This window comes from Labeo rohita, chromosome 7 (genome assembly GCF_022985175.1).
Source record: "Labeo rohita strain BAU-BD-2019 chromosome 7, IGBB_LRoh.1.0, whole genome shotgun sequence".
NCBI lineage: Eukaryota > Metazoa > Chordata > Actinopteri > Cypriniformes > Cyprinidae > Labeo > Labeo rohita.
The window spans coordinates 32,397,510-32,424,235 of NC_066875.1; the positions used below are offsets into that span (position 1 = coordinate 32,397,510).

Consider the following 26,726-nt stretch of genomic DNA (forward strand, 5'->3'; position numbering starts at 1 on the left):
TTGGGAAAGTGTGTTCAGTCAGTATGTTTCTGTCGTTTACGAAAAAATGTTTTGTACATCAGATTTTTTGTTTTGTTTTGTTTTAATTTTTTTGCAGGAAATTTGCATTTCGGTAAATGTTTTCCAAATATCCAAAATTCGCATAAAAATATGCATAAAACAGCAATGTTAATTTACCATACACCAGAGATCGTTTTTGTTTACGAAAGAGATTTTGGAAGATTTTGTTTACGAAAAAATATTTGTACATCAAGAAATAGTATAATTTCTATTTAATTTGTTTTTGTATAAAAATTGCATCACGGTAAAAGTTTTGTGATTTTCCAAATATCCAAAATTCGCATAAAATATGCATCAAAACCCAGCGATGTTAATATAGATATAATATTATAATAATATAGAATTTCAATTGAATCATAACGTTATTTATATTCAGGGAAGGGGGTATTTTCAACTCATTCATGTAGTTTGTAATTTTTATTTGTTGCGATGTTATTTTACCTGTTTTGATTGCTTAATAAGACGTTTAAAAAACACCACAGAAGAAAGGAAATTATTACAAACATTTAAATTTTTAGGTGAACTATCCCTTAAGGGATACCTTTATATAGTACCTTTATATAGCAAGTGAAATGTCCATGTTCACATAAGCAAACAAAGCTCAGTATTTTTTTATTGTGGGTCCTAACTGTCACAGTAAGGATAAAGCATGACTGAAAGTAAACAGAATTGATCATTAGATGTATCAGTTATAATTAAAATAATGTAATATTATCTATAAGGCTGCCACATGGTCACTTTTTAAAATTGTAATATCCTGTACCTCTACTAAATTCTTAATGTGCATTGAACATGCATGTAAACATTAAATGCATTTAAAGTCATAAGCCATGTAACCTCCTGTGTAATGGGAATACCACAGCATAACCAACAAACATGCAGAAGCAAAAACAACACATGCCTATTGACAGATTTTGTGCTTCAGCAAGGCCCATTATTTTGTTCAGAACCGTTTGATCCATGGTCCCATCCAATGGGGATAAGCCAGCTGTCAGGGGTCTGCATTAGCAGAGTTTAAGTGTGGCTAATGGCAGCTTTAAGCCCTAAATTATTTACTGCTCTCATCAGAAATGAGACTTAAAGTGCTGTGTGTCCAGCCAGCCCCAGAACAGCTACATGTGCCAAAACCACAGTCAATGTACACAATTTCGAATAGTAATAAATCACACAATAACCATACATAACAGTGATTATTATTAAAGGTCTTTCCTTAATTTTAGTTTTTAATGCACGTAGAGTTTTTCCTAGTTTTCTTTTTGATTCTGCGTCGTTGAGACATGCTTATGGATGATTTTAGCACCAGCTCAGAATAACAGTGGTAAAAAAAAATAAATAAATCTCGTCCTCATGCATCCGCCTCTGAAAGTAGAATCATGTTGCTAATATATAATTTAACATATGTCTGATTTAATGTAGCATTCACATAATAATTAGTATTAATTTTTGATTGCTGCCTTAGGGCATTTCTGCATTGTTGGCAGAGGATGCAGTGCCATTATTATCATATCAGTGTTGCTGTCAGTCCGGCCTTTTATTTTACAAATGCTGAGCTTGTATGTCTGCCACTGCTAACACAGAACAGCTCTTGCATGTTCATTACCAATATGTGTCACTCTAATGAAGGTAACAACTTCTCTGCGGACCATCAGTCCTGCCTTGTTAATTGTTATTTTAGTTGTGCAAATGTTTTAAGTACTACATTTCCCAAAATCCTTTCAGATTTATTTAGGAAAATGTTTGTGAACCATTTGGATTTGTCTGGATTTCTGCAGGTGGTCATCTCTTCTAAAATAAGTGAACCCATAGATTTAGCAAACCTTTAACCCACTTTTGGCAGAAATACTCTACCAGTCAAATGTTTTTAAACAGTAAGATTTTTATTGTTTTTTTGTTGTTTTTTTAAGAAGTCTCTTCTGCTCACCAAGCCTGCTTTTATTTGATCCAAACTACAGCAAAAACAGTAACATTTTGAAATATTTTTACTATTTACAATAACTTTTCTATTTGAATATATTTTAAAATTTAATTTATTCCTGTCATTTCAAAGCTGAATTTTTAGCATCATTACTCCAGTCACATGATCCTTCAGAAATCATTCTAACGTTCTGATTTGCTGGTCAAAAAACATTTATTATTATTATTATTATTATTATTATTATGTTGAAAATTGAGTAGAATTTTTTCAGGTTTCTTTGATAAATGGAAAGTTTAGAAGAACAGCATTATAAAGTTATATATTGCGAACATTAATAAAAAATGTTTATTGAAGAGCAAATCAGCATATTAGAGTAACTTCTGAAGGACCATGTGACACTGAAGACTGGAGTAATGATGCTGAAAATTTAGCGTTGATCACAGGAATAAATTACATTTTAAAATATATCCAAATAGAAAGACTTGTTTTAAATATTTCAAAAAATATCTCACAATATTACTGCTTTTGCTGTATTTTGGATCAAATAAATGCAGCCTTTATGAACAGAAGAGAATTCTTTAAAAAACATTAAAAATCTTACTGTTCAAAAACTTTTGAATGGTAGTGTACCTTTCTCCAAACTTTCCCTTAGTGCAGATCAGATCTGCACACAACTGTCAATAGGAATTCTGCACCATTTATCTTTACAAAGCTGTTTTCAGTTCAGCAGTATTATTGGGATATTTGGGTGTGAAGTCATGCCAAAGCATATTTTCTTCTTTTGATGCCATTCTGCTGTTGATTTACTCCTGTGCTTTGATATGTTGTTCTGTGGCATCACTCAACCTCTGTTGAGCTTCAGGTGTGCAAAAATATTGTTTCCAGGTATCAGATGAAATTTTAACAAAAAGTTAATGCTGTTTGTAAAATCTTCTGCAATTTATTAAACAAGCACTGAATCTGTAAAGATGAAAATTACATTATTATTGTGTGATTACAATTGGTCATGTCTTTAGTACCATTTTATTGAAGAAAGACAATTTTAAATGCAAGCAAATTTTTACAATATGAAACATTAGTCAAACACTGATAATTAATCAGTATCAGACATATTATTATTATTTATTTATTTATTTATTTGAATGAATGAATTAATTTATTTTCATTGTGCTGCAGTACCAGCTATGATTTTCATTGTGCTTTCTACTGATGGTTAGATTAGGATTGATTAGGATTCCAGCAATGTAATTAAGTGCAGCATGCTCATGTTTTCACACCTGATGAGTGAACACTGTTGTGTATATATCTAAATATAGCGATTTTGCTTCAGGTGCCCATGGGACTAGTGGGCAGGCAGGCGGTGTGAGCGTGGCTATTTTATCCTCGCTGTCCTGCTCCATGTGAGCGTTTTAGCAGCACCATGGGGCCAGAAGATGAACAGACTATCACTGCCCTCTCCACTGCCTAACAGCCAGCAGACTGTGCAGCAACAAGCGCTCTGGGAACACTGACCAACCGGGAGCAAACGACCAGACCATTTGTCTGCTTCTTCACTCAGAGATACATATATATTTAAACCGGGGTGGGGGAAGTCAGCTGAGTTTGGCAGGAGAAAGTTGCCAAAGCTGTAGCTGGGGACTTGAGGCCTGGTGGGGAGGAGAGCAGCTCTCACTCTGGATTATACGTCCTGGCTTTTAACGGCATGTTCACAAATTGATGCCGGGCTCCTCGGGGGCTGCAGCAGGAGCATTAAATGGCACTGAAATATTCATATGCGAGTGCATTTAGCTGAGCGCAGCTGATGGGCGGTTCCCAGGAGGGGCCACGGGGAAGTGCTGCTGGGCTCCAATCCTTTACCCCCACCCACTCGTAGACCCACATGCCCTGTGTATGGGTGAGTGGAGTATCTAGAGGCTTAGAGCTCTCTAAGAAACCTTCCAGCATGATCAGTGAAGTTCAACTTTGAAGTGTGTCCAGGTGTGAGACCATTTGTTTGTATGTATTTATTGTGATGATTTATTGTGTGGTCACACAGTGATAACAGGGTTAACCTTGCCTCTCTCTTATCCATAATAAATATAAATAAAATATACAAATTTACAATTAATATACGAAATAAACATTTAATGTAATTTATACACTCTTAGAAATAAAGGTTCCAAAAGGGTGTTTTTGCAGTGATGCCATAGAACAACCATTTATGGTTCCCCAAGAACCTTTCAGTGAACAGTTCCTAAAAGAACCAATCTGAAGAACATTTTAAAAATCTAAAGAAACTTTTTTGACTATAAAGAACCTTTTCTGCATTTGAAAGGTTCCACAGATGTTCAAGGTTCTTCACAGAACCACTGATGCCAATAAAGAACTTTTATTTTTAAGTGTAGGCCATGGATAGATTTTTTGGCAATATGGCCAAAAAATGATCACAATATAATTTTTAATATCAGTCGATATCGATGATTATAGAAACCAGACCTTTACTTGTGGTTTTATGGTCAGGCCATGACAAACACTTCACATTTTTTTGATTTCTTTACACTTTTCCAGTTATTCTTCCTTAATAAAATACATACCTTAATAGAACAGAAATTAATTTCCTTAGTTTCTGCATGTTCTAATAAGTGATATTGTTTCAATTCATGAAGCAGGTTTGTGTTGCCTGACTTTTGATGATGCGTATCTTCAGCACAGTTTGCACTGCAGGCTGCAATATTAATATTACTTGTTTTAGACTACATTTTTATATGGTGAAATGTAATTATTCTGTTTGAGTTTTATTAACATTAATAATTTGTCTTCATTAGTAGCTTACATTTAGATCATCATAACCACAGTTGAAATCACACATATGTGACCCTGGACCACAAAACCAGTCATAAGTAGCACGGGTATATTGTAGCAATTGTCAACAACACATTGTATGAGTCAAAATGATCGATTTTTCTTTTGTGCCAAAAATCATTAGTATATTAAGTAAAGATCATGTTCCATGAAGATATTTTGTAAATTTCCTACTGTAAATATATCAAAACTTAATTTTTGTTTAGTAATATGCATTGCTAAGAATTTCATTTGGACAACTTTAAAGGCAATTTTATCAGTATTTCGATTTCTTGCACCCTCAGATTCCAGATTTTCAAATATTGTCTTATCCTAACAAATCATACATCAATGGAAAGCTTATTTATTCAGCTTTCAGATGACGTATAAATGTCAGATGACGTAAAAATTGACCCATATGACTGGTTTTGTGGTCCAGGGTCACATATAGCACCTCAATACCATGGTAATGTAACTATATTTTCTAGGTATTTGTATAAAAACAGTAGTATAAATAACCTACATTTAGTAGGCTACAAACGCTATAGGGTTTGCACTTACGTCACAATTTGGTCAGTTACCTGGATGTGCAGCCATATTGGCGCTACTCAGATTTTAACAGCATAGATTGCACAGTTAATGTACAACTGAATATGTTGTTCTGCTAATTCATGCTGTCTAAACCATGGAACAAATGTGTGGAAGCTGCTAAATTATACAGAGAAGGACTTAGTAAGAAGGAAAGGGCGCAATATTTTGACAAACCAAAGTTAGTAGGTGGTAAAGATACATAAGAGCAGTATTAATTAAGATATTACCCTAATATTTCACCTACCTGACTGGAAATGATAAAAACAAACACAAATGTTGTCAAGATTCTTGTTCTGGAAATCCTGGTTCAGTTTGGCCAACCACAAATACCCTCTCTTTCTCAGTTTTTTGCACTCTTCTCCTTGATTTGTTACAACTTTTGGCAGTCTACAATACTCCAAATGTTTCCTGGTCAGACCGAATAGTACAGCCCAAAACATTACAATAATTGACCATTTTCAGCAGCATTAATCAGCAAAATATGCAAGTTTTGTTTGGTTCAGTGGCATTGTTTACGCTTTGTGCCACCAATATGGCCGATCAATGACGCATTGTGAAAACCCTCTATAAATGCACAAACGCAATAGCTTAATCACAAAAAAATACTGTAATTATATTCTACTACTCCTTAATATATTTAATACATGTCTACAATATTAATATAGACCTAGTAAAATTCAATATGAATTACCCACATTTCTACCAAAATACCATGGTGCAGTTAGTGTGACTACAGTAAATCCTCTGTAAATGACGGTGATTTGTAGATTGACCTTGCACACAACGTTTCTCCTGTTTGTCAGTGCTGTTTGATCTGGCTTTAAACTAGTTTAAATCACTGAGTCATTTGTGTTCTTCGCTGAATTCAAGCCCTTCACACCGAATCTCACAGCACTTTTTAGTGGTGACCAACACTGTGCTGATCAGTGCTGGTCACCACTAAAAAGTAAACACATCTGCTCTAGTAAGCTTGCACTGCACTGCTGTTTAAACTTTGGTCCATGTGGCTCGGTGAGTAAAGCCAGGGTTGCCAGGTTTTCACAACAAAACCCGCCCAATTGCTAGTCAAAACTATCCCAAAACTACCTCAGTCGCATTCTGGGGAATAAAATATACGTTTGTTGTCAGGGTTCACCTGGTAAATTTGCATTTCAGGAGCTTAATATCACGTTATTGGAGTCGATTCAACCCGCGGACATCAAACACTGTTACAGTAGCCCAATATCGCGGGAAAACCAAGGGCTTGGCAACGCTGAGTAGCGCTGTTTCATTCCGCTTTTGGCGCATAAACATTATATCGAACTCTTGTTATCATTGTATCGAGGGAAATTATATCACGATAATTGTTGTTATCGTTTTATCGCCCAGCCATAGGGATATTAAATTGTTAAATTGAATAAATATATGAATATAATTGTATAATGGAATATCAAGATCATTTTTATATACAGTGTTCCAAATGTTAGACTTTTGAATTGTGTCGTCTTTATACACTCTGGAAAAAAAAGTGCAAACATGGCATTTTAGGGGTACAACAACTTGTCAGTGGGGAAGTGCTCTTAAAGGGACATCTTTATCCTATTCAACGCTAAAAGGTTCATAGTAGTACATTAATAGTACATATTAATAATCTAAGGTACTAATTTTTTAGTACCTCTAAAAGGTACAGTTTTCGCACATTTTTTTTTTTATCTGACACTGTCGGACTTCTCCTGTCCTTCCAACTAAATCCAGCTCTCCCAGTCTGCCATCTTTGCTCTGACCCACTTCTTCTTTAGAAAGTAGAGGATAAAATCCATCCAGCGGAAAACTTTTATGTAAATGTGAAGTGTAAAAACTCCTCTGTAGCCATGGTAACAGTCTCTGGAGTAGATGTCTTCAGCCGAGCAATTTCACTTTGCTGGGGTGCCATGCACTTAAGAAGAATGTTTTCAAAAAGAAACCTGAGAAGCTTTTTAAAATATGATGTATAATTTATTTGCATTTTTCTCCTGGCTCATATCTCTTTGAAAGATGGTTTGGGATTGGATGTGGTGGCCATTTGATTACTGTGTGGAATGCTACAACATCCAGCAGTATTCTTGTTTGGGTTACAACTGTATTGATTTTGCTATGAATGCAGACGTTCAATACTATAGAGAATTCAGAAATTCATTGACTGCAAAGGAATAAATGTCATCAGCATTTTTAATGATCTGTTCTTTGCGAACATCAAAGCTTTTCAGATGCCAGAACTCTCCTTTTGGCACTGATTTTAAAGCTAGAACTTCTGTAAAGATATAAAAATCTAAAGGAATGAAAGGTCTTATAATAGATGAATTGTTGATTGCTCATGATCTCTAGTTATTATCTGAAAACATACTACATTTCTATAGCAAATAATAAGTGATTTTCTAAGACTATAGCCTTATGGTGGATATTTCTAAGGTGAGATATCTTCACAAAGCAATTCTCCTTTTAATATTATGAATTTAATGTCTCAAGTACTAAAAACAACACCACAGTGTTTGTTTAATACTTTTAGTGTTTAGACTATTTATTGCACATGTTAATCATGCAATGTGTAATTTATGACTGCATTAAACTTTCTGTCTAGAATCTGGTCACCCTTGATAGATGGGATTAATTCTTGAGAAATTATATTTCAAATTAATGATGCCTCATTTTTTAGGTGTCTTTGCAAAATAAGTTAAAGAAGGTAAAATAATTGATATTTACTAAAAAAAAGATTTTTGATTGTGGTCATGCAGTGTTAATGGGATTAAAGTCACAGTTCAAGTGCACTGGTTATGAAAGATGTGAATTATTGAGTTTTGTGTCTAATGGTCAGAGCAGAACTGCTTGTGATGTCACATATCTGCACTCAACCCTTTAATTGTTACCCCAACTTACTGTCTCCCTCCATCAGTGTCAAAAGTATCTCAGAGGTAGTTTCAGGTCCAGTTTTCTTCACTTAAACACTCCATCAAACAGAAACGAGAGCTGATATGATATGAGGATTTATGAAAGCGTGCCTACTGAGTACTACAAGTTTCCTGCACTACATATAAAGGGCATTTGTAAGGACAGCTGCATGAAAGTTATTTCTATAGCTGCAGACAGCAGCATGTTCTCTTCTATTTTTGAGAAAAACATGAAGATGAGGTCTTCAGAGAGTTGTGACAATAACTGCCTGTGGTTCTATTAAAGTCAGGTTTGCAGTGTGAATTCTGATGTGGTTTTAGGCCATAGAAGTGGTTAATTTGCACTTTGTAGGAGATTACAGAAGCACGAGGCCAGCTAAGAAAAGTTTGGTCATTAACCACAAACACTTGAATGACCTAGAGACAGAGGTAGTCAGAAGAAACATGTAGATGTCCCCTGTGAATTCTCAACTGTCCATTATTCCACCCAATGGTAATGTAGCTCTGCTGAATAATTGAGACTTTGCATTCATTTGAGAACTGAATTCATGGTGTAAGTGTGTGTCCATGCATGTGGGTTTGATGGCTCTTTTTAAACACTTAACTCTTTTGATATTTAAGAGGCCTGACCACCTGGTATTGCTCTTTAAAAGTGCTTCATTGAATAATTTGTAATGCTATATTTAAATTATTATACAATTATTATTTTAATATTATAAATTAATTGTTTGTTTCTTACTTTAACAGTTCATTGCAATTATTTTATTAGTTAACGTGTAGTTATGAATATGACTTTTCAGTTGTAAATATATGGTTTGGCTAGGGAACACATAGTATCAGTTCTCATTTACCGGCTCTTTGCGCAATTAGCAAGAGTCTGTCACATTAGCATGTCATGCTTTTAGCTTGGCGTTGTACATCTGACTTGCATTAAATTAACAACCTTGCGTAAATATTTGAATACATTTAATTCACAACAAAATTGTGTTGAATTAATAATAGATCATTAGTGTGATGCTCATTAAAAGAAAATCCAGATTAAGTGGGGTGCCATGCTTACGTTGTGACAGTTCCTAGAATGATAATGGAACTGAGCGTTTTCAGATCAGTGAGGTGGATGTGATACTACAGAAATTTTTAAATTTAGAAATACTAAGAAATTAACGTTATTACACTGTAAAGGCATTATTTATACATATCTCATTATTCTTCCCTTTTTTTTTTTTTGGCTGGGGCGTGACACTACACTATGCAAAAGCAACATTAGTATCAACTAACTAACTTGGTTTGACAGTTATAAATATGTGCAATTTCAATATTGCAATAGTATTACTTTATCAATGTCTCACTACTAAAATAATCAGGCTACTTTATGCAACATAATGAGATTCTTTTTCAATATTTGTCACATTTATCCATACAGTGCAGACTATATGAAAAAAACTGTCTGAGGAAATTACACACTGTAAATAAAACACAGATCATTAAAGTACATTTTACAAGTAAATACAGTTTCAGTTTTTCTACTCTAAAATATCACTTTTATGACCCTGGATGACAAAACCAGTCATTAGTTGCATGGGTACATTTGTAGCAATAGCCAAAAATACACTGTATGGGTCAAAATTATAGATTTTTTTTATGCCAAGATCATGAAAATATTTTGTAAATTTCCTACCATAAATATATCAAAACTTCATGTTTGAATATGCATTACTAAGAACTTCATTTGGACAAATTTAAAGGCGATTTTCCCAATATTTAGATTTTTTTTGCACCGTCAGATTCCAGATTTTCAAATAGTTGTACCTCAGCTGAATATTGTCATATCCTAACAAACCACACCCCAATGGAAAGCTTAATTATTTAGCTTTCAGCTGATGTTTCTAATTTCTAACTGAAAATTGTTTCTAATAGTATTTTTTCAGTGCAGATATTAGATTCATAATTTATTGTCTATAGATGTATAGCCTGCTTTCATTCTGCATTTCATTTTATAGTCTGCGACATTCTACCCCAAATGCCTGACTAAATTGTGCACACTTGGGATGTCTAACTGAGCAAAGTGGCCCACCTCCTGTGTGTGACCTACAAAAAATTGCTCTTTCTGACAATAGTCCCAAAGCTCAGGTCTGTCTGTCTTGTTTCTGAGTCTGCTCTCAACAGGGAAAGAGTCTTAAAGTGTGGCTGAATGTCTTTTCTCCAAGAGCCCTGAGGCGACAATGTACAGGTTAAAAAACACCTGCACTCTGACAGATCTGCACTTTTAGTGCACATCGTGAAGTCATGTTCCTCCAAAATGTTGTGTTTGTTCCTGAAAGCCAGATTTACCACAATTCCACCGGGGCCTTTTTGAGTGGCAGTGTGTATGGAATGTGACCAAAGAGATTGTTAGAAGGTAAACAGATGTTTTCACTCTTTTTGTGGTGAAGGGACTTTAAAATAACCCACTCTTCACCTGAAAGAGGTTTTCACCTGCTGTGCCAGTGTGGCCATGGGAATTACTGTGGGACTGAGGGAATTGTACTGCAAACCTAAATGGCTTCAGTTTGCATTAGTCCTGAGGCATTTCCTATCTGACCACTGCCCTGAATGAGACCCGCTCCAGGCTACCTAACCGCAGGAACAGGAAACAGCCTGTCTGTTGTGATGCGCTCGGCATTGACATCTAATAATGCTAACCCCCACATAAAGACAACTGGAGCTCATCCCTGTGACTAATATCCACAGCGTTAGAATCCAATATTATGTTCATCACTAATTTCACAGTAAATGATTGATTTATTTAGAATGTAAAGATTTAAGTAAATTATCAATTTAACTGGAATTTAGATACTATTTATGGATCATTTCGACTGGAATTATCAAATAACTTTAATCGCTTTAAAGAAACACTGCTGTTGCACGAGAGCGCCATCTACTGGAGCAATAAGACTGAACACGTTCATGAATTCTTGGACCCTTTTCACGGACTGCAATAATTAATACTGTCCATCAAGTTTGTTTTTTATATTTTTTATAGTTTATTTTAAGCTAATTTTTAACACTACACTTACATTGTTCTGGCAATTTATTACAAAGAAACTGTAAAACTTGTAAACACTGGGGTGACTAAATTTGACATCTTTCTTAATTCATTTCTCACTATTTGTTTCCTTGTTTCCTCTCTTCGCAGAAGTTGGCTACTTTAATACTGTTACCACGGGTTGTTTTCCATGTCCACAGGTTTTAGTAATCCCAGTACAGTTATATTTATATTTCTCAGACAGTTTTTGCACTCTTCTCCTTGATTTATTATAACTTTTGGCAATCTGTAGTACTTCAAATGTTTTTTCTTGTCCGACCCATTAGTATAGCCCAAAACATGACAATAGTTGATCACTTTCAGCAGCAATAATCTGGAAAATGTGCAAGTTCTGTTCGGTTCAGTGCCGCCAATATGGCAGATTGATGACGCGCCATCAAAACGCTCTATAGTTTACGTTCACGCTTGTACAACTGGAAATGTAAAAAGGGTCCATAGACTGAACCACACAATTACAGAAGAAATCATTGATTTTATTATATACATTATTATATACATGCAGACACCATGGGCCGATAACTGCACGACCCAGCAGCAGGTGCAGATGAAGAAAAACCAGTACACTGCCATAAAAATACATGACAGTAGTAAAACTTAAATGCTTAAAGGAGAAGTCCACTTCCAAAACAAAGATTCACATATAATGTACTCACCTCCTTGTCATCCAAGATGTTCATGTCCTTCTTTCTTCAGACGTAAAGAAATTATGTTTTTTGAGGAAAACATTTCTGCATTTTTCTCCATATAATGGACTGATTTGGTCCCCCTATTTCTGAACTTCCAAAAGGCAGATTAAATGTGGCTTCAAACGATCCCAGCCGAGGAAGACGATTGGTTTCCATTGAAAAAAAATTCAATTTAAATACTTTTTAATTTCAAACGCTCATCTTGCCTTTCTCTCACTGAACTCTGTGTATTCTGACTCAAGACAGTTGTGATATGTCAAAAAACTCCAATCGTATTTTCTCCCTCAACTTCAAAAATCATTTCAAAATCAGCCTACATTACTGCAGAAGTATCGACCCAGTCTTTGCAAAGTGAACATGCAAATATGATCAAACACCCTTAACAAAAAAAGTAAAACAGCGATATAGGATGATTTCGAAATTGAGGGACAACATGAGATGGGAGTTTTTCGACATACCCTAACAGCCATGAGCCAGAAAAAAAAACAGTCCAGGCAGAGTAAGACAAGACGAGCGTTTAAATTAAAAAGTATATAAATCGTATTATTTTTATTAAAATAACTTATCGTTACGCTAGATAAGACCCTTCTTTCTTGGCTGGGATCGTTTACAGCTGCATTTGGGATCGTTTGAAGCCGCATTTAAACTGCATTTTGGAAGTTCAAAATCAGTCCATTATATAGAGAAAAATCCTAAAATGTTTTTCTCAAAAAACAATTTCTTCACGACTGAAAAAGAAAGACATGAACATCTTAGATGACAAGGGGGTGAGTAAATTATTTGTAAACTTGTTCAGGAAGTGGACTTCTCCTTTAAAGTATTATGTATATGATCTGAACAAAGTTGGGGAAAAAAGGATTTGGCAACAAGAGTTTAAATCAACCTTCTAAATACTGCAGCAAATATAAACCTCCACAACGCAGGCAAATAGCCCTATTAGACTTCACTTACCTGTGATCAACACAATGTGTTATTTAGCTAGTGCACAGAATAAATGACTAACCATTAAGAAGAATTCAACTGAATTGATGAATATAGAAATGGAGGATTATCCTGTTAGAATTAAACTGGATTTTTTTTTTTTTTAAACAGGATTTTGATTGGGACAGGCAATAAATACAGTGAGGTTATTACAAAGAAATTCCACTTTTTTTTACTTCTGCTTTTAATTAGTATTCTAATCTGAACACTAAGAACTGCTAGCAAGTCAACTGTTATGTTACACGTGTGCTGATAAGGTTCAGCTTTTTAAACCCTGCCAGAAACTAATTCTGCACATTGCTTCTGTCTTTCATTGCAGTTTTGTAGCACTTGCTATTGGACATGTTAAATTGGACAGTCAATGTAGGTCAGCAATCAGTCTGGAGAACATTTACATGTAAAATCTGTAAAGATAATGGAATTCCCACTAGAGTTCCATAAGCCATACTAAGGTTGATGAACGGCTACATCAGTAGCCATTCCATCACAATTACCTTTCTTTTTTTTTGTCAAAAGTGCCTGAATTTTACAAACTATCTGTATATAAGGCCTGAGTGAGCCATACAGCCCACAAGAAAACTGATCGGTTGACAGGTTTCAGCTTTGTGCTACACATAAAAAAATAGTTTTACATATAAACTGAAGTCAAAAGGTCAAGGTTTAGCACCATGCCATTCAAACTAAATCCTAACTGTTTTTCAAAACCGTTCTGTAAGTAATAACCTTTCCAAACAAGAGGTCACTTCAGTGTTTTCAGACATCAGAATTAGCATGCGCACAAAGTTGCACCCATGGACAAGTTTTTCACCTACCTAATTGTTTTTTCATGCCTCACTCACATCCTGATTAAGAAAAAAGTCAAAGGAAAGAACCTAGGAGAATTATACCTGATCACCATTGGACCTGCTCTGTTAACTTAAACAAGCAGCCGGTGTGTGTCCTGAAAGACCAAGTTAACTAGCGGTTGCCTACTTGTTTGTCTCAGTTTTGAGTTCGTGTTAGCCAAAATGCACCAGACTCATGACTGTAGTAAAAGAATGTTGTAGTCCATCAGCATCTGTCTCGCTCAACGTGTAGTTCTCTTTGACAATACGGTCACAGCCGATCTCCCCGTTGCCAAAGAATCCCAAAAGCGGAATGTTGGAGAAGATTTTCCGGAAAGCACTGGCCTCCACATTTCGCAGGTTATTATAGCTGTTGTGGCCGCGGCCCACACAGGCAAACATGAAGCCCATGGTGTTCCTCTCTGGGATATTAGCAGCCTTCAGTCGCTGGATAGTAGCCTCTGCTGCTTTCGGGGTGCTTACGTCCTGGTCCACCAGCACTGAGGCACCCTGGATCTTGGAGCCACTGAAGGTCAGTCCGACTACACCAAAAGATCCTGGAGAACAGCTGCGAACAGACAGAACACATCATGAATTTCACTAATGAAGATTTGTAACAATGTGTGAGACGTAAGAAAATGAAGCGTGTACGGTTGAAGTCAAGTTCAAAATGTTAATTATTTTACCACAGTAAGAGGGATCATACAAAATGCATGTTTTGTTTTTGTTTTTTATTTAGCACTGACCTTAATATGGTAGTTCACATAAAGACGTTTACATATAGTCCACAAGAAAAAATAATAGCTGAATTTATAAAAATGACCCCATTTTACATACCCTTGATTCTTAAAGGAGAAGTCCACTTCCAGATCAACGATTTACAAATAATTTACTCACCCCCTTGTCATCCAAGATGTTCATGTCTTTCTGTCTTCAGTCGTAAAGAAATTATGTTTTTTGAGGGAAAACATTTCAGGATTTTTCTCTATATAATGGACTGATTTTGAACTTCCAAAATGCAGTTTAAATGCGACTTCAAACAATCCCAAATGCGGCTGTAAATGATCCTAGCTGAAATACGATTGCAGTTTTTTGACATACCCTAATTGTCTTGAGTCAGAATACACAGAGGTTTTTGAGGAAAGCATTTCTGCATTTTTCTCCATATAATGGATTTCATTGGTGCCCCGATTTTGAACTTTCAAAATGTAGTTTAAATGCAGTTTCAAAGGGCTCTAAATGATCGCAGCCGAGGAAGAAGGGCCTTATCTAGCGAAACGATCAGCCATTTTTTTTCAAAAAATAAAAGTTTGTATACTTTTTAAGCACAAAAGCTTGTGTAGCACAGGCTCTGGGATTCACGTCCACAACACTATGAATCACGTTTAAGTTAATCATCTGTGTACGCTGACTCAAAAAGGTAGAGTATGGCGAAGAACTAATTTTCTCCTACAACTTCAGAAACGTTTGACATCATTGTACCTTTTTGTTTGTAAACAGCGTTTGACTTACTGGCACTTCCTTAGTCTTTGCGCATTCGCTTTGTAAACACTGGGTCTGTAGTTCCGCGTGACCTTTCGATGTGATTCAATAGTACGTAACGTTGTGGACGCGCATCCCAGAACCTGTGCTACAGTAGCTTTTGTAAATAAATTTTTATTTTCCGAAAAAAATTGACAGATCATTTCGCCAGATAAGACCCTTTTTTCGTTTTTCAAAGAGCATTTGGAAGTTCAAAATCGGGGCACCAGTGAAGTCCATTATATTGAGAAAAATCCTGAAATGCTTTCCTCAAAAACCATAATTTCTTCACGACTGAAGACAGAAAGACATGAACATCTTGGATGACAAGGGGGTGAGTAAATTTTTTGTAAATGTATATGCAACTATTACAGAAGGTCCAAACACTCACTGATGCTCCAGAAGGAAGAACAATGCATTAAGAGCTGGGGGGTGTAATTGTGGAAATTGTGCCGAGTTGATCTCATGTTTAAATAATGGCCAGATGAGGGAAAATGAGGACAAAAATAGAGGGAAGAGGAAGTATAGTCTTGACCATAAAACCTCTACATATAACACGACGAAAAACAGGAACTATCTTGACTCATCTAAAATCAAGAACTTTCTTTACTTACCAGGTTGTGTAACTGGAAAAGGCCCTGTCAACTTGTCCGCCAACAATGAGTACATTGTTTTGAGAAAGAGGTTCCAGTAGCTTGTTAAGAAAGCTCCCACCTCCAGCTTTCCAGGTCTCGTAGTCAAACAACAGCACCACCTTTAGATCAGGGTTATTGATCAACCCTGAAAATCAAATACATAAATTATTAGTTTTACTGTATTTTGATCATATGAACACAGCCTTGCTGAGTACAGAGACCAGTTGCGATTACAAATTGTAATCTAAACAACTCACCTGCTTCCTCCATTGTTGATTCATTGAGGCTCTTTTTGCAAAAGTGAAAAGGTCGGATGGTAACCCCTTCCATGGCAGGGAAAAGCAGACTGAAGCCAGCTTCACCCTCTTCGTGCTCCTCTGGGGGGCTGCTGGGTGAACCACTGGGGGTCACTATAGCATACAGCATAAAAATTAAAGTTACACTATTGCACTGACATTGCCATCAAACACAGGGAAAGAAGGACAACTAGTCTTACCCACAATTCCTGGTGCGACAACGCCTACTACATCACAAGTGCTGGGCAGTAAGTGTTTTAGCCTCCCAACATCTGACTCCTCAGACTTCCTGGCTATAGCAAGGGAGGATGGACAGATAAATTTCCTCATTATAAGGACAAGCTTTTTTTTTCTTTTTTTTTAACCACAGTAATCAAGTAATCACATAACATACCCTTTTTGTGTCTGTAACCAGAAGGCCAATTAAAGTTCTCCGCATCCACCATTATGAGAGCTGTCTGGGGCAGCAGATAGATCTTCTGCAGGGGGTCAGACAAAAGGCAAACATTTCAATTATCTGTAAAGAATTTTTAGAGTAAATTTAATTTCTCTTTGTTACAAAAAAGCAGCAAAGACCATCAGACCTCCAGGTCTTCTGCCATAGTTCTAATCAAAGCATGCTCCACGGACATGGATGAGCCAGAGGCAGAGAGCCAGGTCAATTTCTGCTGTGTCCTCAAGACTCTGCGTGCACAATTCCTCCATAGCCTGCAAACACTACAGAAAAAGAAACACTGATATCAACATACAAACAGACAAAATAAAAAACATGATAAAAAACATTGTGTATTTTTGTTTGTTTAGACAGACTTTAGGCTGCAACTGGTTGTTTGTATGGAAATGCAGAAAGATATTTACAAAGGTTTTTTTTATAATAAATCAATTATTTGTTGTCAGAAAAAGTTTTAAATATTTTACTTAATTAAATGAGAATTGTGGCTTTCAGTCAAATGTTTTTGAACAGCAAGATGTTGAATGTTCCTTAAAGAATTCTCTTTTGCTCACCAAGCCTGCATTTATTTAATCCAAAGCAGCAAAAAAAAGTTTAAATATTTTTACTATTTAAAATAACTGCTTTCTATTTGAATATATTTTAATTTGGGGGGAAATGCTGTTCTTCTGAACTGTTTATTCATCAAGGAAATCTGAAAAAAATTCTAAACCGTTTTCAACATAATAATAATAATAATAATAAATGTTTTTTAAGCAGCGACTTGTAGTGTATATGCACATATTTACTATCACATTATATACTGTAACAGTATTGTTTGATAAAACCGTAAAATTACTTGATTATAGATTATAATTTATTCATCAAATGATTACTGCTCCATTGTTATTATACATGTATTTTAAGGCTATTGTTCATTTAGGTCTAAAAAAAAGTTTGCATAACGTTAATCGTCGTAGTCTACTGTAACGTTACACAGTGAAACACTTCATGATGACAGTAATTGTTGTTAAAAGGCACAATAAGAATTAGGCTCTCAGGATTAGGATAAACTTCAACATATCAGCTGACAGAGCTGTTAAGAGGAAACTCAAATAAACTCATCCAGACAAATTTATTTGCATTCTGCAAATATCACCAATATTAGCATTAATTATTATTTTAAATCAAGCGCGGAAAAAGTACTTGAAGTATCTCTGACAACAATAACTGGTTGATCTAATCTTGAGAAAGAAAAAGCGAAACCAGGAAGATGGTACGAACATAATCACTCAACAACGTAAACGCGCAGAAATAAACGCCGTTTATTTAAGGTCTTATATAAATTTATTTTAAATAAATATAAATTTATTTTAAATAAATTTATATAACACCGCTTAAACTGTGATGGACTGAATGGGATCTTCTGATTAGCTCAAAGCTAACAAGCTAAAACATTTACACTCAATCATTACGTTACCTTGCTATTCGGAAGAGATTTTTAGTCGGCACAAATGTCAAAATCCTCTCCACGACCTCGGCAACATTACTCAGGATATATCCAGCTTTACTTTCCCCCAGGATGTTTGGAGAAGCTGCATCCCCTTCCATTTTCACACAGATTTTCTTCTCACATTTGACCCTTCTGAACGAACGCGGAACCGGAAATTGCTTAAAAGTCTCACAGCGAGCAGAAGTCTGTCTACAAAACAACATGTTTACTATGATTGAAAAAAAGTCACAAAATGACGCAACAAGTATGTTCATGCAAGTGAGGAAACACATTTGGTATTTTGAGATTCAATTATTTTATTTCTTCAGTTATATTAATCATTTAGCAAGTTGCAAAAAATGTAAACATTTATATTTGTGTACCTGAGGGTTGCACATTGCATGAATATTAAAAATTGCACATTTTAAATGTGATAAACATGGATTTATAGTTTTACAAGTGTCTAATTCATATATTTATTCTATAAATATTTCTCTGATTCTAGAGGAATTATCAACATAAGTAAATATAGTACTGCCACAACACAACACACCTTCGGTAATGATCCAAGGTGTGTTATATAATGCAGATATCACTTTTCCTTTTCTGTGTCAATTTTTCCTTCTGCATAAAGTACATTGAAAAGGTTAAGGCTGTTCACCATTTAAAGGAAACAGGTTGCCATGATTTTTTTACATTTAAAATGTAAGATTTACACTACCCATCAAAAGTTTTTGAACAGTAAGATTTGTAGTTTTTCTTAAAAAGTCACCAAGCCTACATTTATTTGATCCAAAGTACAGCAACAAATATCTGAAATATGTTTACTATTTAAAATAACTGCTTTCTATTTGAATATATTGTAAAATGTAATTTATTCCTACGATCAATCAAAATTTTTAGCATCCTTACTCCAGTCTTCAGTGACATATTATCCTTCAGAAATCATTCTAATATGCTGATTTGCTGCTCAAGAAACATTATTATTATTATTATTATTAATAATAATAATATTATATAAAACAGCTAAGTCAATTTTCTTCAGGAATTTTGATGAATAGAAAGATCCAAAGATCAGCATTTATCTGAAATAAAAACCTTTTGTAACATTATACACTATACAATTCATAAGCTTGGAGTATGCATAAACTTGTAGTATATTTTTGGGGGGGGAAGAGTAATAGAAATTCATACTTTTATTTAACAAGGAAGTTTTAAATTGATCAAAAGCGATGATAAAGACAAATAATGTTACAAAAGATTTCTATTTCAGATAAACGCTGTTCTTATGAAGTTTTTATTCATCAAAGAAACTTGAAAAAGCCTACTCAGCTTTTTCAAACAATAAATGTTTTTGAGCAGCAAATTAGAATACTGACTGGAGTAATTACATTTTAAAATATTCAAATAGAAAACAGTTATTTTAAATAGTAAAAATATTTAACATTTTTACTCTTTTTGCTGTACTTTGGATCACATAAATGCAGGCTTGGTGAGCAGAAGAGACTTCTTCTTCAAAAAAAAAATGCTACTGTTCAAAAACTTTTGACTAGTGGTGTAGGTTTTGTCACTTATGCGGATGCAACCCATACACAGTAAATCCACAGATTTTTATAATACGTTTTTAGCCTCGACGTATCAACAATAATAAGTAATGAAATTATGGACTATCCGTCATCACAGATTATTGGTTACTTTGTGTGCAACACAAACAGTAGACAGTGTAATATTCAGTGTATGCCCTGGTTTTCTCTCATTCTGTTGTGAGGTTAGAATTCATTGAGTGCTAAACTGAGCTCATGTGAAAGGACCCGGTTTTTCTGGAGCTGTTGATAAAGGGAGTCTGAAGAGAAGAAAAGAGAAAAGAAGAGAAAAGAAGAAAAGAGAAGAGAAGAGTGAAAATGAAAGGAGAGATGTTAGTTCCGAAAGCATTTACCGAAAATGGTTTACTAAAGTTTATGCTAAGATCCGTCTCTGAGTCCAAGATTTACAATGCCACAAATCCTGTGCTGTATAATGTGATGTATGAATAGGAGAATTACAGGTGTGAACCGCCAAAGAGAGAAGCAACATAAGGTGATGAGAAGGAGCTTTTTTTGGATTTTATTCAAGCTTCTCGACAATAAATTAAGGACATACGAAATCATAAGAGTTAAGACATACTAAAGAGAGAAAGGAGTGGGGAGCTTACAGAGATGGGAGGAAGTTTTATTTTACAGAAAGCAAAAAATTTCTGTACAAGTGATGGGACTATAGAACTGACAGCTCCATCCCCACTGAGAATAGTGCGATGGAGAAAAGCGGCAACAGAGAAAAATAGAGAAACACAGAGGAAATGAAGGAGTTGCCGCTCAGATGGTGCCCGGAGCCAGAGATGAGATGTAAAAAATTTAACTGTGCAGGGGGAGAAAAAAACGAGTTGAATAAAATGAGAGATGGTGATATTAAACAATAAAGGGCATGCAAGACGTATAAAAAGACTGCCAGTGTCACATGAATATACATTTATATATATTTGGTCAGTCACGCAATATGTTCATGCATGTGAGAAAAGGATTACATCAGGCATTCTGAGATTTATTCATTTTATTCATATATAAACAATGTACCAAGTTGCAAAAAATGTAAACATAAATGTTTACATTTAAAAATGAGTCGAAATAAATGTGAAAAGGAAAAAAAGGAGTTTAGACAAATTAAAGATGGTGATATTAAACAACAAAGAGCATGCCAGAGATAAAGAGTCAACATGCAATCCAGATGAAACACAGTGTGATTGTTTGTGTGTAATTTCATTTTTTATGCATCATGTCACACTGAGTAAGTCAATAGAAAGGTTTATGTGATGCAGGATTTAAACTTAAAACTTAAATTAGTCTAAAATCCTTCATCAAACCTGAAAATTAGATTACATGAACAGACAGAGAACCGGAAATGCTATTAAACCAAACATCTGTGCACACTCTCATACACGAACATGAGCAACAGGTGTGGATAGTTACATGGAGGTCATGTCGTTGAGAGCGTGGTCCAGCTCCTCGCTGATGGCTTTGTACTTGAGTTTCTGAGCATACAATTCATCTAAAGTAGCCAATTAAAGGTCAGAACAGTGGAGGGGTGTTGAGTGGGGAGGAATGGAAAAGAATGGAGAAACACAAAAATGAGGGAGAAGAAGCGGTGCAAAGGCAGATCGAACAATGACATGTGGCCAGAGAGAGACAGACAAAATAAAAGACTAAGAAAACAGTAAACAGAAATGAAATGAAATGAAATTGCCTTCTTTAACCATACGAAAAATATTCAATATTTCAATATAATGCAATATTTCAAATACCTAAATGGTGCATTCTAGCATATAGAATTAAATTACGTAATTATGTAACTAAGGTTTTAACCCGTGTCTAATGGAAACAGTGTGGTACAAGTTGACATACCCTCCAGATCATCAATGGTCTTCTCAAGCTTGGCGACTGATCTCTCAGCGAACTCAGCACGAGTCTCAGCCTGGAACACAGAGAGACGTCAGTTCCTCTTATGCATATGCACACACACACAGAAGATGGTGGCCGATTGAACTCACCTCCTTCAGCTTGTCAGTCAAGACCTTGATCTCCTCCTCATATTTGTCTTCCTTAGCGGAGTACTGTTGATGGGAAAGAAAGGAAAAAGGATTAAAGGCCTGTCTATAAACACCAAACAGATGATCATAAATGCATATACAATTTACATTTACACACTTACCTTCTCAGCCTGGGCCTCCAGAGACTTCATGTTGTTGGTCACAGTTTTCAACTCCTCCTCCAGCTCAGAGCACTTGCTATGGGAGGAAGGGAGTGACAGAAAATGTGAGACCAAAAATGACACACAGAGGTTAAGCAAATATGCTTTTACAAAGTATTTTAATTTGTTTTTACCTCTCATTAAGCTCAGCACGCTCCTCAGTACGCTCCAGCTCACCCTCAACAATCACCAGCTTACGGGCCACCTGTGTACCATCACAAAGGAAGCATTTTAAGTGCACATGCGTTTGTGAACATGTCCATGAGTGAGACGCTGTTTATTGGAAATTATTTACTAGTAATTTGATCTATAATAAATTATAAGAGTAAGTAAGTGAGAGAAGACTGACCTCCTCATACTTGCGGTCGGCCTCCTCAGCGATGTGCTTGGCCTCCTTCAACTGGATCTCCTGCAGTTCCATCTTCTCCTCATCCTTCAGGGCCCTGTTCTCAATGACCTTCATGCCTCTGAGAGAGAGAGAAAGAGATAGAAAGGGTTTGAGTGTTATAACTCCCAAAAATCATGAGACCTATTGAATATGTTTAATAAACTATCAACTTAGCATCAAAGTAGCATCTACATCCTCCCCTTAAAATGGGGATTTTGGTCTGTCCTACACTACCAGTCAAAAGCTTTGGAACAGTAAGATTTTTAATGTTTTTAAAGAAGTCTCTTCTGCTCACCAGCCTGTATTTATTTGATCCAAAATACAGCAAAAGCAGTAATATCGTGCAATATTTTTTACAATTAACTGCTTTCTATTTGAATATATTTTAAAATGTAATTTATTCCTGTGATGAAAGCTAAATTTTAGCATCATTACTAATTTTTAGAAATCATTCTAATATGCTGATTGGGGAATGTACAGAATTACAGAATTATATAAATTAACACTTTTATGGATGTTTTAAATTGATCAAAAGTGATGATAAAGACATAATGTTACAAAAGATTTGTTTTAGATAAATGCTGTTCTTCTGAACTTTCTATTAAGAACTACTTATAGAACTATTCTATAAGAAACCTAAAAAATTCTACTCAGCCGTTTTCAACATAATAATAATAAAAATTGTTTTTTGAGCAGCAAATCAGAATATTAGAATGATTTCTGAAGGATCATGTGACTGGAGTAATGATGCTAAAAATTCAGCTTTGAAATCACAGGAATAAATGACATTTTAAAATATATTCAAATAGAAAACAGTTTTAAAATTGGACTGTTTTTGCTGTACTTTGGATCAAATAAATGCAGGCTTGGTAAGCAGAAGAGACCTCTTTAAAAAAATATTAAAAATCTTACTGTTCAAAACCTTTCGATTTTTTTGAAAACTTTTTTGGTAGTGTATGCCAAGAGTTTCGGCCTCCTCTGCTATATCTAATTAAAATCACACTAAAACGAATGAATTTATATTCAATTCACGGTAATAAAAAATATATATTTTTCCAAAATATTTTGATTTTAATTATTTCATTTTTATATTTATCTAATGCTATAGATTTTCATATCATTGTTTTTCAAATGTATTCAGACATGTCTAAATAAAAAAAAAAACGAAAAATAAAATTGAGAAAATAACATGTATTTGACCTCCTGATATTTTTATTGCAAAGGGCCTGTTTTGTGCCCTAGTCATAATATGTGCTGTATGAGTTTTCGTACACACCTCTCACTCTCATCAGCAGCCTTCTCAGCCTCCTCCAGCTTCTGCAGAGCAGTGGCCAGACGCTCCTGAGCGCGATCCAACTCCTCCTCAACCAGCTGGATACGTCTGTTCAGGGAAGCGACGTCGCCCTCAGCCTGTGCACAGACAACTAGTAATGAATTGCACGAATACGTCTGGTCTACATTATTAACAGAATGCACAGGTTAAACAGCGCATTCGTGAGAAAAATCTCTAGAGCTTATAATGCTGTGGTTTTACATTCTATGGTTTTAAACAGACTAAGCATCTATTAACTTTCTGGAAAACATTTAATCGTTAAAATAACGCGTTGTTCAAAAGCAGTAAGGGAGGACGTCACCTGTCAAAAAGCATCACCGCCCTATGCATCTATTAAGCGCCAGTTCACAATCAATATATGCGAACTTTCTAAGTGAAAATGTTGCTTAAACATAATTTTAGTCATTTTTTCGGCCATTTTTCGCCTCTTGTTGTGACCTGATGCGAAAACGCGCTGCAGTTAGCCTGCTAATGCACTTAAGTCATTATCGTAAGCTCACAGATTGCCTGGTTGCGCGCTCGGACTCCAGCTCCTCCTGTAGTCTCTGTATTCTGCTTTGAGCATCGTCTGCTTGTTCTTGAAATGATCTGATTTTCTTTTTCACAGCGTCAAGATACGCCGTGCCAGCAGCCATCACGATTTTTTCGGTTTGTTTGGATGGGGTATCACGGGGCGTAACGGCGCTCCAGTAAAGCAAGTCGCCCACCCTGATTCCCAGTCAGCCAGTGAGTGACTGCTAACGATTTACCAAACACCGGAAGTCAATGGATCTAGGCTGTATTATGTTTTTTAAACCACCTGAGCTGTTTATAAATTAAATAAGAAATTTTGTTGCGTGTCCTGCATTGTCACAAGGATGAATACTTCCATAAATAAAGGGTAGTATTAAAAAAAATACATTTAATGAATTAGATTAGCTAAATTACATTGTTGTTAAATGTATTTCAATGTCTTCACTTTGTTTCTCCTACAGATTTGTACACTAAATTCTGTGCAACCTGTTAACTGTGTGCCATTGTTTAGGCGTACAGCGCCTTCTAGTGAAATGTTGCTGCAATACAGGTCGAGCACAATCCATTGAAAATCCATTGGAGTTGGATAAATGTTTCAGAGTGAAACGGGGTATTCTGGGCTTCATTTTCAATTAATCCACGCCTGTATTCGAAAGGTTAAAAGTTTTTCACACAAGTGCGTTTAAGTGATGTTTATTCGGTAAAATGTTTAGTGATTTGTTTAGAAGTCTTTAAGATAGTTGAAGGTAAGCTATCTTCCCTAGGGGCGCCAAAAGCTACTTGGTGTGTCAAGGCGATTCTTATTTGGAATGCGTCCACAAAATTACTAACAGAAATTCTTTTAGAAGTTGCTTCTTTAAAGGTCAGTGAAAAATTCTCAGTCAGTAATTATTAAAATAAAAACTGGCGATAAATGTATATAATAGGCTATTAATGTTTTATCATATTGTTTTATATGACAAATAGTGGTTTGTTGTTTATTTACAATCCTAGCTATTCGCAAATCTATATTTTTATTAGATAATATAATTATTTTGATCGTTTATCAAACTAGCTTGGTGGATAATCGCCGATGGTCTTAAGTATCCAGCAAGGGTGAGGTGAAATTCTACACGGACCCCTATTAAGACGCGTGTAGGTGGGCAAACGAACCCCCCAGACGCTTTCCTTATAAAGCGCACTGCTAAATTTAACCCGCCGTTTGCATACACTGTACATATGGCAGACTGTTTTCCCATCTGTGTCTTGGTATTCGTTCACCAGGTGGTGCAAATACACTTAAGAATGTCCCGTGTCGTTTTAAAAGACTATGCTTTGCGGTTTCCGAAAAAGTTTAGTCGGTAGAAGGTAAATGTGAACTCAGGTGTATATAAGTTGTCTAGCAGGGTGGGTCACAGGTTGTGTGACATCAGATGAGAGACCCCAAATGCCCATGAATGCTTACATCGGTAGCTTTCTTCTCAGCCAGCTCCAACTTCTCCTGAGCATCCTTAAGGGCTTCAGAGTATTTGTCCAACTCATCCTCAGTTGCCTTCAGCTTCTTCTGCAGGGCGACCAGGTCATCCTCGAGCTACAGGAGGAACACGTGTGTCAGTACACATGGAGAGAGACAAGAACAGCTGCCAGCTGCGTTTATAACCATGCATTATTTGTTCAATTAACATCCAGGACACCATGCAGGCCTATAAAACAGATGGTCTACTGTAGTAGTAAGACATCTGAAATCAAAAAAAGTTAAAGTGAAATTAAAATTAAAATATATAAGACAGAATAGAAATAGAAAAGAAAAAAAAAATAGAATAAGTAATAGAGTAGCTGTAAGAATAAAAGCAGACTATGTAAAGTCTGATTAATAAAGATGCAACAAGCCACCGAGATGCACAAGCGCCCGATTGATGTCCAACCTGCTTGCTTCTGTCCTCTGCTCCCTTCTTATCGGCCTCAGCCTGCTCTGCTCTGTCCAAGGCATTCTCCTTGTCGAGCTTGAGCATCTGCATCTTCTTCTTAATGGCATCCATGGCTGCGTTTGTGTATGGGTGGAAGCACCAAACACTGGACTGAGAGAGGCGATGAGCGTCTGTGCTGAACTGAACGCTGAGCTGGAGTGCGAGCTGGTCTCGCTGTAGGCTGTCAAATATGTGCCTTCACAGGAGCCTGAGGAGTTCCGCAAGACACCCAATACTTTTTTGGGAAGGGCCCTCAGCGGTTCCTCCTGCGTCGCGTCTTTTTTTAAGGATCTGGACGGCGATTCGCTGCCCTCAGACATTTGACCATTGAAATGCCTATATATGGGATCTGAGGGCCAAGACGTCTTACAAGGGGGCCGTGTTCCTATTTCTAACACCCTGAACCTGGAGAGAAAATGAGGGAAGAGGAGCAAAACTGTCCGGAAAGCAATTTACACGTTGTCCAATTGATGCAAAACGCTGAATATGCGAACCCCAACTTATAAAGTTGGGCTGGCTAAATAAAA

At 35.9% G+C, this 26,726-nt stretch overlaps 2 protein-coding genes across 2 annotated transcripts; both read right to left on the reverse strand.

Annotated features, from left to right (window-relative positions):
- Positions 1-13,122: 13,122 nt before the first annotated feature.
- Positions 13,123-20,181, reverse strand: fbxo22 (F-box protein 22). The gene is made up of 7 exons (XM_051115645.1): positions 18,228-20,181; positions 16,902-17,034; positions 16,712-16,796; positions 16,518-16,610; positions 16,279-16,431; positions 16,001-16,166; positions 13,123-14,433 (listed from the first exon to the last, which is right to left on the reverse strand). Exons 1-7 carry the CDS (start codon positions 18,530-18,532, stop codon positions 14,040-14,042), a joined length of 1,329 nt encoding a protein of 442 aa, XP_050971602.1. The 5' UTR covers positions 18,533-20,181; the 3' UTR covers positions 13,123-14,039.
- Positions 20,182-20,316: 135 nt separating this feature from the next.
- On the reverse strand, positions 20,317-26,409 carry tpma (alpha-tropomyosin). Its single transcript, XM_051115649.1, has 10 exons — positions 26,158-26,409; positions 25,698-25,823; positions 23,684-23,817; positions 22,369-22,486; positions 22,154-22,224; positions 21,981-22,056; positions 21,820-21,882; positions 21,674-21,743; positions 21,242-21,320; positions 20,317-20,633 (listed from the first exon to the last, which is right to left on the reverse strand). Exons 1-10 carry the CDS (start codon positions 26,269-26,271, stop codon positions 20,630-20,632), a joined length of 855 nt encoding a protein of 284 aa, XP_050971606.1. The 5' UTR covers positions 26,272-26,409; the 3' UTR covers positions 20,317-20,629.
- Between the last annotated feature and the right edge of the window lie 317 nt (positions 26,410-26,726).